Raw genomic sequence first — 13,508 nt, 5'->3', positions numbered from 1 at the left:
CTCTTTATTATTTACTGTCTATATTAATTTCCTTGTAGAATATTTTTAACTTTTTCTTTTCATTTTATGCTGATGATACTGTCATTTACTGCTGTGAACCACAAGCTTCTAAAAATCTTTAGCATGCATTTGATTTAGTACAATATCAACTTGTCCTAAATGCAGATAAAACATAAGTAATGTTCTTCACATCTTTAAGGACAGAAAATGAACGTTATATAAGAAATGGTTACAAGGGACCACTGAGGAATTGAGTAGGTATCTTCCTTCTAACAGCTTTTTGCACTATGAAAACTGGTCTTTTAGAGAGCACATTCAGTATGTTGCTAAAAGGGCTGACAGAGTCCACTTTTTAATCCATTCTTAATTGTGTTAATGTATTGTGCATGATTGCTTCTGCTAAAAGGCTTAATCTGTTGGATAGAGTGTATTACACTGAGATTTATCACAAACTGAGGATTTTTTGATCACCATTAAACTGAATTGTTAAGTCAACTGGACAGGTATAAGTACACTCTTTCATTTATAAAGCCAATAATACATGACTACCTTTTCTGTCTTCTAATACTGAAGGAGAGAATTCACAACCTTTGTTCATTTAGTGTTGTGCAATTTGTTGAAAACAAAGTCCAAACTGAGTTAGGAAAAATGTCAGGATTTCTAAACCTTTCGCTTGCAACAAGCTCCAGACTGACCATACTAAGTAACACTGGATGTTTTAAATCCCGACTAAAAAATCTTAAATTCAAACTGTCTGTCTGCAGTTGTTTAAGATGATGTTTGATTATTGTTATTGTATACAGTTATCATTATTGTCTTTTTACAGTTGTGGTTTCCAGTGAGTTCCTACCAGCGCTCGAGCGTTAGGATTGGCCTTTTTATCCAGCAGAAGCTTGGTGACTCTGTAGTGGCCACAGTGTGCCGCCACATGCAGTGCCGTGAGGTAGTCCAGTGTGACATCATCAACGGGTGCCTTGTGCTGCAGAAGCAGCTTAACACACTCTATATGGTCTCCCTGGGCTGACATGTGCAGTGGCGATAGTCCGTTCTGTATGTGGACAAAAGATGCAAAAGATCACACATGAAAGTTAAGAGATGAGAGGAGATTAGAGGAAAAAGGTTAAGTATATTGTGCTTCCTGATGTAAAGACAGACAGTTTGAGCTTTTCAGGTGGCAGAACAATAATATCCTGGTAAAATTAAGTATTAAAGTATTTATTAGTGGTTGGAAAAATCCTGGTTTATTATTTTTCAGTTATGGCAGTAGATTACCTTGGTTCTTGCTAAGATGGGAGCTCCTCTTTCCAGCAGAATTTCCACTGCTGGGTCATGTCCACTCCTGGCTGCACAGTGCAGGGGGGTCAATCCATCCTGCAGGACAACCACACATGCACAGGCTTTAGCAAAAACTAAAATATATTCCAGTTTGTTATTTTTAGCCAATGAAGTCATTTTCAAGTGGTTTGAGAAGTCTATTAAGCAGCCTTTAAGGTGCAGCCATTTCATTTCTGTAGATTTGCACATTTTAAATAAAAAAGGGCAGTCTTACCCTGGTTTTGGCATCGATCTGACCCCCTCGGTCCAACAGCAGGGCCACCATGTTTGTGTTGCCTCTCTTGGAGGCAACATGGAGAGGCGTTATGCCATTCTGATGAGAAAGGCAAGAAAACAAAGCAAAGTCAACTTGGCAGCAAAACTACTGTTATGAGCATAATTTTTGAATTCATCGTTGTGACAGAGTAAGATATGACTTTTTTTTAATTAAATACCACGTCATATTGAAAATCTTTCATTCTACTTTGATATAAGTAGATAAGGTTTAAACTGCATTTAACAAAAACGTACAGCTAACTTTACTGACAAACTGCAAGGAAAGCTGTTAAAAATGGAGGCTTTGTCAGGCTAGGAAGGAAACTGTTAATCTAGTATATGTGTATAATAAACAGTCTTCTGCAAGCCTTAAAGTTTAAACACAGCAGTTTTTAACAGCTGTACAGAAAGCAGCTTGGCTCGCTGTAAGGTGGAAACGGGACGCTACCCTGGCTGTAAAGTCCACAGCAGCTCCTCTGTTCAGCAACAGGGTGGAGACATTCACGTTACCATAGTGAGCTGCGATGTGCAGAGGGGTGAACCCACTCTGTTTGAGACAGACGGGGAGAGAGGAGGGAAGGAAAGAGTCAGCACAAGAAAGAAGAAAAAGGAGATTTTTTTAGACAGTGGGTGAAGGAAGAGGAGAATACTAGTAGATGCAAAGAAAGAAAGAAAGAAAGAAAGACAACAGCAGATACTTGAGAGAGCACACTCTACTGAAGCAACTATAACGATGAGTCTGCATGCTGAAAAAAAAAATATCAGTTTAAGAATAAGCATAACAAATGAGTACACCCCCAAAATAGCACATGCAATGCATGCAAAAAAAATTGCAATTCTGCAGTGGTCACATAAAAATGGTTAAGAAAAGTAAATGCAAAGAAAGACAGTTTAAAAAATTCACAACTGAAATAGACAAAGCAACTATGCACAATGTGTATCCGCTTGGATTGACAAATGGGCACATTTATCAACTACATATATCTACAAAACACATCTGTAGGTGAATTCTCTTCTTACCTTCCCATTCTGATAGACATGGTGCAATTTAATTAAAAAACAGAGTTAACTTAAAGATCACCAATGTGTTTTTAAGAGGAAATAATGCAATTAACGTGCTAAGAAGAACACATGCTTAAGTTATGCAGAGAAAAGAACAATGCATAAATAGATGAAATTTTATCAGTGTAAATCCATAGAGACTTTAGAAAAAAGAAATACAGAAGTAGAAAAACTCTGTTATTAAAATGCAATAAACTAACATTCTGTGGGATCTCTTAATTCAATACTTTTTCTGCCATGCAGGAGAGTGTAGAACATAGTCAGCTGCATGCATTTATATGTTTGCTATATAACTCTGACATGCAGGGTGTCCCAAGTCCTTGTTAAACAGGGGGAAGATCAGGACAAAAGAGCAGAAAGTGATGGTCAGAAGTGACAATAAAGGCATTTAAAGAAGAGTTGATGAGTCTGTATACCTCTGTGGTTCTATTGACCATCATCTGGTTAGGGTGCATTGAGAGAGTAAAAGGGGAATAGGAGGTAGGAATGTTAGGGAAAAAGACTTTTCACAACAGTCACACAAACACAGGCAAAGTTTACTCATAAAAACAAGAAAGCAAAGAACTTTGTATCCTATAAAAGTTTGTGTCCATTTATGTTATCAGAGCACTAAATGGACAAATAATCAATACAGAGGATAAAACTGTCAACATGAAAAATGATCTGTTCAGGCAAATGCATTAACACACACATCCTATCCCTCCTCTAACTATTTACTTTCATCTAACACTCCGGCAATCTACTCCCTGCTTCAGGTTCTCCATCCTCTTCTCCCGCTCTCACCTTAGACTGGACGTCAGCGTTGTGGTCATTCTGGAGCAACAATGCGGCCGACTTTGTGTCATCTTTGCGGGCTGCGATATGCAGGGCTGGGAGGCGGACTTTCCCCTTGGTGTCGTGCTCCAACAAGAGGGAGACCACAGAGTTGTGGCCTTGCTGGAGAGCGATAGCCAGAGGGGTAAAGCCATCCTAGGAGAGCAGGAATTAAAAAACTCAGAGTAAACGACAACGACACACCGAGAGTAAAGAAATGAAAATAGAGATGACAGTGTACGCAGGAACCAGACACATGGCTTGTGCAATATAACACATAATAAAGGTACATTTACACAGAGCTTACCTCAGTTGCAATGCTTTGGTTGCCTTCACTTTCCAACAAAAATCTCACAACTTCCAAATGATTTTCCTGCGCTGCCATGTAGAGAGGAGTGAAGCCATTCTGTAGAGGTAAACACATACAGTTCATGAACTGGAAGATCTAACATTTGAAGATGGTAAAAATGAAATGAAACAATGACTAGATGGATAATTGTGGGGTTAAATGGGATGCAAAAGGCTAAATAAAAATGTCTGTATAGTGTGATTATGAGCATATCTCTTTTTTTTCTATGTAAGTTCCACCTGGACTAGAGACTTGCTAAAATCTTGCAATATGCTGAGTTTGAGCTATAAGATGCTTTTCAAAGAGCTGATGAATTATGGTTGGCTATTTGAGTATGTATCCCTCATTTGGACATTTACTGTAGTTCTATGTCTCTGTTAACTTAGGCCCTGTCCATATGGAGATGAAAGCAATTTATTTCTGTTTCGTTTTGAAAAAGTTTTCCGTAAATAAGGGATCATTTCAGGAAATGTCTGCATAAGCACGGAACCACTGAAAACAACTGAAAACGCTGTAGTATTATATGCCAAGCCTGTAAGTGGTGCTGTAATGCTGCCACAGAAATGCACCAAAAGAAAGAAGATTACAGTAAACTGCCACAAACTTTCTCCTAGTTGCACTTCTGGTTGTTCTCTGTGGTGGAATTTAAGAACATCTGGTGTATGCTGTTCTTGGTGGTGGTAAAGGAGCAGCCATAACAAGCTCAGTAGCTTCTGCAGCACAAGCACAGCCCTGTAATCTGCCATTGTTGTTTTGGTTCAGCAGCACATGCGGCATAAGTGGGCTACGCAATATATGACATAATTGTTTCAAGAAAGATGTGGTTGGCTGTCCACACGGAGTGTGCGTTTACGGCCCCCCAAAAGGCTGTTGCCGTGTGGATGAAACGCTGATACAAAAAAAAACAAAAAAATAAAAACAAAATGTTTACGTGTACTCCTGAATTTGTCTCTGTGTGGAACGGGCCTTTGAAGAGATGTTTTCATGTTTTTTCCACTCATTATTGATGCTTTTAGCTGAAGGGCGAGGGTGCTCATACTGATCTTTGCCCTGGGCCTCTAAATGACTAAAATGACCTGACCTCCAAGACACATCATTCTGCCCTGCCTCAATTGATAGCGTTGGTTTTAATTTTCTTCCCTTTTGACAGTATTTATTATCAGTAGTACATTAAAGACCAAATAAAACACCTGCGTTTGGACAAGTTTCACTAGATATTATGCATCTACACATTTGATTCATGTGTGTTAAGCTCGTTGATGATGACGCGTATCGCAATAGTTATCATAGAATATGAGTGTGGGAGATTATTGGCAGGAAGTGACTGAAGAAAATTGTTCAATTAAGGGCATAAGAAGCTTAAATCTAAACACAAGACAGCAAAACCTCAATGAATGAACTTGCTGAGACGCACCACCAATGGACTTCCTCTGCTCTCTTCTCTTACGCATGTTCCTCTCATGTGTCCGCATCCAATGATAATAATATACGGAGTATCGCTGCCATAAGGTGTTATTCTATGCATTGAACATGGGTTTTGTTTCATGGATAAATTTCACATAATGAGGGAGAAAAGCTGTTAAAAGTGACCTCGCTGAAGCTACTTGCAAATGCTTCTGGGATAGCTTGCAGAGTGATTCAGGTAAGAAACCTTTAACAGCTTTTCTCTCTTATTGGGTGAAATTCCTTGATGAACAAAAGTGTTGAGTGCAGTTTTTTATTTATAAAGTTACTCAGTTCAAGACATGAACTAAACTGAGGTGGGTGGAGCTAAGAAGTGTGTCTCATCCCTTGTTTTTGTTTTACCTGAAAGCTTTTGATCAATGAGAAGTTTCCTCACCTGTGATTGTGAGTTAACATCTGCTCCTCTCTTCACTAGCAGTCTGACTACTTCTTTTTGTCCAGCCAGTGAGGCAATATGGAGCGCTGTGTTTCCTTTCTGCAGGGAGAAACAGGTAAAATATATCAGTCAAGTGTGTATCTAATGTGGGCACAAACATTTTATAAATCAGAGCTTGTCAGTTGGCTTTATACAAATCAGTCATACACATATATTTTTCTTTATTTTAATTTTCAGGAAATAAAGGTTACTGAATGAGTCAAAGACAAAAATCCATCTCAGTCCAAGGACACAGGCACCTGGTGAAAGATTCCTAGCTGGCTGTTTATTGTTTCTAGCTGTTAAACATGACACTGGAGGCATTCACAGAGTCATGTAGCGTTCAGTCTGCCAAGAAGCCCACTCTGCTCTCATTTCCCTCTCTTCAAACTGATGGTAGAAGATCCCACCTTGATGCAATCACGAGCCAATCATTACCTCTTTTAAAGCACATGACATGCAGAATCTGATTTCAAATCTTGTTGCGACCTCAGTGTAAATGTCACAAAGAAGCTGCCCAACACACACAAGGAGTAATTGATGGATTCGCCTGGTAACACACCAGTGTAGAGTTACGAAATTCCATCAGATTTTTTCATCCATGCTTCTTTGCCTTCTCAAATGTCCACCAGCACTTCTTGTGTGAATCAAGTTTCATAGCTCCAGAGGGAAGCAGCGATTTACATAGCCATAAACGAATGATACCACTATACGCCTTACATTCATGTGCATTCCTCTCTCTGTCTCTCTCCTGCTTATTCTGTTACTATTACCCAGCTGTCAGGACATGAGGCTAAATATTAAGCTGTGGCATATGTACTAAATGTCTGGACAGTTAATAAAGCATCATCCTAAGAGATAAAACATGATATCTTTGTGGACGTACCTTAGTGGAAGAGTCAACAGGTGCCCCTCTCTCCAGCAGTTCTTCTACTAAATCCTTGTGTCCCTCTTTTGCAGCCAGGTGAAGTGCATTCAGACCATTCTGGGGAGACAGAAGAAGGAAAACATGAGAAGATAAAAAGTGCCTAAACGGTTGATTATTGATTAAACAGCTCTAGAACAAGGGGAATAAAGTCAGTATCTATAATTAATCACAGGCAAAAAAACAAAAGAACAAAAAAAAACAAAAAAACAAGTGAGGGGTTCAAAAACATCACAAACAGCAAAATGAAATGCACTGCAATAATCCATCTTCTCTTTCAAGAATTTAAGCGCCCCCCCAACCATCAGACCTACATGAAAAAGTGATAGATAGCTTTTGAATGTCAACATTGATTTCAAATGTTCCATTGATAATACCCAAATGAAAAAAGGCCTTCACATGTTTTTCTCTGACCTCTAACCTAGCTATCTGATAAGTGTTTTATTGTTTTAGTTATCAAGTTCAAATTTAATTTTGACAACCTCAGAGCAGACCAGGACCTAAACATTTCAGAGTTGATCTTAACTCTCAAAGTGTCATTTTAACTCCATTCCGAGGGAAATGGTCTTCGGTGTTGGAGTTATTTTACAGTGTTGAGCCACCCATGTTAGTTCAACTCTGTAAAGAGTCAACTGATCTAAAGCGATTTCAAATCGGGGGGGGGGGGCAGTTTCCTATCATGCCCTTGGGCATAGTGATATATATATATGTGTTCAGTTGTGTTTGGATGTTGCCTGTTGTTCAGTGATCCTCTTCTGTTCATGTTTCTGATTGATTGTTGTTGTTTTTGGAGTGAGACAGATTTGCACCATGAGTGAAGTTACTCGTTGAGTTAGAGTTACCACCTGTGACTTATCAGTATGCATTGCCTTACTATGAGGTTGATTCTGCTTAGTTATTGCCAGAGGAGACCCACCTTGCTACATATTATCTAGAGTTAGTGCAGCTGTGTCATAAAATATATAACTCTTTTAAAATTGCAGTTCAAGTATATGTAGTGTTGACTGATATGACTCTTTTAAAGTGTTGAATTGAACGCTATCTGTCACCGAAAATTTTGCTGTGTATTTTACTTTATCATAGAGGTGTGACATTACCTGGACAACCTGGTTGGAGATCTACTCTCTTGTTGTTATTGCCAGGAAAGAAAGATTATATTTTACTATACAACTCCTCAGTTGCTACTCAGAACTTAAAGTAACTTCAGATTAAATACTTTTTACCTGAAAAAATGTATAAATCAGTACTTTTACTTTTTAAATTTTAACCAGAATAACTATACTTTTACTTGAGTACAATAATTGTATACTTTTTCCACCTCTGCTGGTTTTCAACACAAAAACAACAGAACAATAGAAATTATGGATAACAGTTACAATATTGAACACAGTGTCCAGAAATCAGAGTCTCTCTAGTTTCTAAGTGGTAAGAAAAATACATTGAAAAGAAAAAATTTGAATGTGTTATTTTAAAATGAAAAATTACATTTAAATATACTTGGAAGCATCATTCAGATCCATTTCAAATGCTGATCAAATAAAATATTTTCCCAGGTGATTTACAGTTCTAAAAGATGTCAAAACATGACAAAGAAAGTAAAAGACTTGCCTATTTCTTAACTTCTCTACATCAATATCTATTTGACTAAAACATGAGATATACTGCTTTGGTAAGAGGAAATGCTGCTGCTCTCTCCCCTTGACTTGGCAGGTGTGTTCATTACATAAAGGGCTGTTCCTGCCTCAACCAGAGCTACAGGTTAGCAGCAACACATGAGGAGACAAGAGTGTAAATGTTTCACACTGACAGGCAATCACTACACAACTGATGAACACAGCAAACATGGAACAAACATTTCCTCTGAGACGGAAAAGTTTCAACACAAAACAGAAGAATGATTCACCTCATCCTCGTCCTCTTCCATACTGCGCTCTCTCTTTCAAATAAGAGTATTTAAAGCCTGTCTTCCTCTTCAGGTTCTTTACTCTTTTCTCAACCTAAATGTCAACTTTCTGCGTCTTCTTCCCTGCAGCTCTTTCGTTAATCTTTCTTTGCTCTTTTCAGCCTTCTGCCTTCTTAAATCTTTCTCCAAGCTGAATTTAGAACTGATGGAGCTCCAACCATAAACAGTGGTCATCTGCCTCCCTCCACTGTCCTCAAACCCTGGTTTAGATCCAAGCTTCTGCCTGCTTTCTTCTCCCCCGGTGGGCTCTGTCAGATGGGTTACACAGAGGAACTCCTGGCTCTGAAGTCCCTCCCTGGCACTGATGTAAAAGAGGATGCTGTTTTGTTGCTAACACCTCTATCATTACCCCCCCTTCCTTCTCTTGCGCAAGGACAACACGCACGCACACACACAAAGAACAAAATTAGTACGTCAAACACACACAGCCACACACACTGAGTTGCCAAATGCCAAACAGCCAAAGGGGTGTCATGTTTCTGCACAGTCATAGAGGGTATGTAGGACACAAACACACACACACAAACATGGATACTCATATTTAGAGGCTGCTGAAAATGTCAACCTTTCAAAAAGAAAGAAGGGGGCATTCCTCGGAGGCCAAAGTATTTAAGTTAGCGTCCAGCCAACTGAGTGACTGTGGTTAAGGGACATGATACGGCTTTAAAAGGTTAAAATAAGAGTCCTCATCATGTCCAAGAATACATTTCTAAGTAATATTAAAATTTAGTTAAGGATCAAGGATCTGGTATGAACAGCGCTGTTCAAGTCCAGCCACATATTCTCTATTGGAATGAGATCTGAGCTTTTACTGCATTTGCTGCATTTACTTTACCCTCTACCTTTATAAGCCTTCCAAGGCCGGCTGCAAAGAAGCATCCCCACAGCATGATGCTGCCACGACAGTGTTTAACAATGGGGGTGGTGTGTTTGTGGTGATGTAGTATGTGCTTCATATATTCATGGCATGGAATATATCTCACATTCATCTGGGAAATCCCCCATACAAAGATTTTAGGAAAGGCAGGACTTTTTAAAAGATTCTCTGAAGATGTTTGGAATGTTCTGTCAAATTCATTAAGGGCCAATCAGAGCTACAAGACAAAATGGCATTAAAGCGCTGTCATAGTTTACCAATGCTGGAGCTTATTGTTGGATAAAACTCATGCCGAGGATGCTGATTGGTCGGGTCTGTTCTCAAACCTGGCACAGGTTGGAGGTTTGCAAGATGGATTTGCCTGTTGACAGACATGGAATCTGGCCAATCCATCTGCTTTGCAAGGTTAGAAATCTACAGTCTTTACTCTGGATGTATGGATGCAAGTACAATATAGTTACTCCTGTAAACATGTATATGGAAAGTTTGGAAAGCTTGAAATGACAGCATTAGATGCCTGCAAATCAATGTTAAGAAGGTTTAAACACAGCTTTTTCTGTAGTGTTGTCTTATTTGTAAAAGAAGTGCTGAATAGGCAACATTAATGCTTGTAAACATCACTACAAACATGACCCCTTTTTACTGGTTATATCCAAAAGAATGGGATATTGAAAACAGAAAGAGAAGAGCTTCAATGACACAATAATTATGCAACGTTATTACTGGGTTCCAATCACATTTCAACTATTACACAGGAGAGATGAACAAAACCCACAGAGGATTCACACACTGCACACACTGTCACACACAGATCTAAATCTCCTTTTTTCTCTGGGCTGTAAGCAAAAGCTTCATTTAGCTAATGGACGTTGAACCCAGCTAAGTGATCCCTGCCAGTTTGTAGTGCTTCCTGGCAGAAGAGAGACACAGCTGAGCTCAGTCCAAGTCAGATTAATATTCCCACACACATGACCACTGACCTATGTTATAATCACACGTGGTAATAAAAGGTGAGCTTTATTTGGTGTTGTTTTTTAAGTCAGAATGCCAGAGAGGTTGGAAGGGGAAAAATGTTAATGGGTTCAGATTAAAGAGTAATATCACTCATCAAGGATTAACATTTGGTTAGATTAGAGAGGTCTGCTGGCCTTATTGTGAGGACAGAGAAACAGATCATATTAACTAGTAGAGCAATGACACAGTCTTTTAAAACAAGATCATACACACATACATGAACAGAAATATTTTCTACCATTTCCACTTTCAATAAGGAAAATATCTCATGTAGTGTAAAAAAGCACACTCTTTTGACCATTTTCCTAGAAATGAAGAGCTTATAAACTGTCTGGCAAGACGATGATTTATATATCTCATTCAGAGAAACTGTAATACTTGAGCTTTGGATTTGGCAGCCAGGAGTGGATCTCTCCCTCCTTCTCTCTTGACTAACTTGGACAGTTCTCTGCCTTTGGCTGCAGACTTTGGCCCCTGACACTGCGTTGCTGCTTTCTAGGATCTGACTCAAAAGTTATTATGTACACAACGCCAAGGGCACTATTACGGTTTCATTCTGGAGTCTCACAACAATTTACTGGCGTATATTTGACTTGAATCAAGAAACAGCCGATGACAGTACTATTACAAGGAAAGTACAATGTACTATTACTTATTTTAGGGCATATGCCATGGAGTATATCTGATGAAATGACAGAAAACTACAGTTCATATTGTGTAGACTTTAAATTGTGACTTAAAGGGACAATTATATAAACTGAATTTTTAAAACCTTTGAGTTATTATATGAAGTTTGAAAGCAACAATATGGAAGAATTTTGTTTGCTGTGCTTTGGCGCCCTTCTCTTGGCACAACTGCACTGTCATTAAAACACACATAATGCTGTCACAACTAAGCCTCACATGCAAGAAGAGTATGGTGAAGATATTTTGAGAGAACCAAGCCAACTGACAAGGTACATTATTACTTTAGTGCAAACATGACTTTGCTAGCATCTACAGCCTATTGTCTGCAAACTGTGGCCATATGGACTGGAGTTTGTGTATTTAATTGTTCTGTTGTTACTATCAGTGGCTGAATGGTTAAACTGGGGGGTACATTTCTATAAGCAGGGTTTATAACACTCCAAACTTGTAAACTAACTTAAAGATCAATGAGGAAAGAGACAATGTTATGATGCAAGATGGATTCATTTCTGCACATGGTAAAGCTGTTAAAATGAGAAACAATGACATAACTAACAACATAGCCTAGCATACTGTTGCAATCTGTAATGGAATAATATGCAAGTGTAAACTCTGTCACTGGATGTTTTTTTTTTTTGCCATTCTCTTACTTGATCCCTCTATTTTTCTGTTCTTAGCATCATCAACTTTTATCAACCTTTTTCTGTCTCCTAGGCTCAGCCATTGTATCAAACAGTTCCCAGACTGGCTTATTTTAAGCTGAAGGCAGGTGGATGAACTGGTTCCTTAAAGACATGAGAGGGGATCTCTCCCTCTTGCAGACATTACTGTGAGACCCCATGTTCGTCAGATTAGAAGAGGCCGATTTTGCTGGTACAAGATATTTCCTGTTTCCTGCTTTAGCAGATTTAGTTTTAGCTGTAGGGGTGTGTATTGGAAAGAATCTGGTGATATGAAACGTATCGCGAAAACGGGTGCGGATATTGATATATTGCAATAATGCAATATTATGAGCAAGGCTATATATTGCGATATTGTTGTAATTTAACATATATATATGTGTGTGTATGTGGGTGTGTATATATATGTGTTTATTTATATAAATAAATAACAACTATGTTATTTTAAGTAAATATGGAAAATAATATAACAGAATTAAGCTATTAATAAAAAATGTATTAAAATGATATGTATAGTATATAAATATAAAATATATGGTCCTGCATCTTCTAAAGTTTTAAATCTTTTTTGGGCAATTTCAAGATAAGGATTTTTCCCATTTGTTGTAATGAATTAAAATGCTTTCAGGATTTTTAAAAGAAAAGTGGAAAAATAAATTAATAAAGAGTAAACCTTTTACATCTCATGGTACATCAGCTAGTATGTCTTAACGTAATGACAAGGTGCTTGTGGGGGAAGACTAATTCTCATGTCTCTTTAAGGACTGATGGATTGTGTTGTGAGGAGGGCATGACGTGACGGGCCAGTGTTTTTTTTTTTAATCATATTATGGAAGCCATCATTTTTTACGACACTACGACAGTGCAGGTCATTACAAAAAAAAAACCCCAAAACAAAAACAAAGTATTGACTGGATAATTATGGTTACATGAGTAAAAATCAGCAGTAGCTTCAGCAGACTTCTTTCACGTTAGCTGTTAGCCACTAAGCTATCGCTATGATGCTCAGGCTCATTGTGTTGTCGAAGTATTTTGCTCTGGCGTGGCATACCTTGCAAATGACTTGACTCCTGTATAAGTCTGTGCTGTCTTTAATGTTTTGGAAGCCAACACAAGTCAACTAGCGGTCAGGGGGTGAAATTACACCACAAACTCCTGCACCAACAAAGTAAATTATTAATTAAAAAAATATTGATACAGTATTGCGCTGCAAAATAACGCAATTTATCAGTATATCGATATTTTCTAACACCCCTATTTAGCTGTGTTGTAAAAGTTAACATAGCTACGCTTCCAACATAGTTAACATTATTATGTAAGAAAAAGTAGCTAGCTTCATAGGTAGCATAGCCACCATAGCTACAGTAGCTTTAGCAATGTTAACTCTAGCAAATGTAGCTAAAGTTAATATAGCAATGTTATCTTTAGCTACGCAAGCTAAAATAGCTTTAGAAAATGTAGCATAAGCTAACACAGCCTTGTTATTTCTAGCTCTGTAAGCTGTGTAAGAGAGTTTTCGTGGCAGACAACCTTTTTCTGAGAGCAGACGGTTTAATCAGCTTTATTAAATGTTTTTAATTAGGTTTTGCAGGTGACCTTTTTTCATCCTGACTGTGGTGGTGTCTGACAGCACTGGTCCACAGAGCAGGCGTCTGAGAGATGCAGTCTT

At 38.3% G+C, this 13,508-nt stretch overlaps 1 protein-coding gene across 1 annotated transcript in view; it reads right to left on the bottom strand.

The window, feature by feature from the left end:
- The window catches only part of ank2a (ankyrin 2a, neuronal), a 113,394-nt gene that overhangs the window by 64,545 nt on the left and 35,341 nt on the right, over positions 1–13,508 (bottom strand). The window contains exons 4-13 of the mRNA XM_041784086.1: positions 6,580–6,678; positions 5,655–5,753; positions 3,773–3,871; positions 3,436–3,621; positions 3,069–3,092; positions 2,611–2,619; positions 2,039–2,137; positions 1,550–1,648; positions 1,273–1,371; positions 851–1,048 (exon numbers count right to left, since the gene is read on the bottom strand). Coding sequence (XP_041640020.1) covers positions 851–1,048; positions 1,273–1,371; positions 1,550–1,648; positions 2,039–2,137; positions 2,611–2,619; positions 3,069–3,092; positions 3,436–3,621; positions 3,773–3,871; positions 5,655–5,753; positions 6,580–6,678 — 1,011 coding nt within the window. The remainder of the gene's footprint in view (positions 1–850; positions 1,049–1,272; positions 1,372–1,549; positions 1,649–2,038; positions 2,138–2,610; positions 2,620–3,068; positions 3,093–3,435; positions 3,622–3,772; positions 3,872–5,654; positions 5,754–6,579; positions 6,679–13,508) is intronic.

Source organism: Cheilinus undulatus, linkage group 4 (genome assembly GCF_018320785.1).
Source record: "Cheilinus undulatus linkage group 4, ASM1832078v1, whole genome shotgun sequence".
Lineage (NCBI taxonomy): Eukaryota > Metazoa > Chordata > Actinopteri > Labriformes > Labridae > Cheilinus > Cheilinus undulatus.
This window is presented reverse-complemented; position numbering and strand designations above follow the sequence as displayed.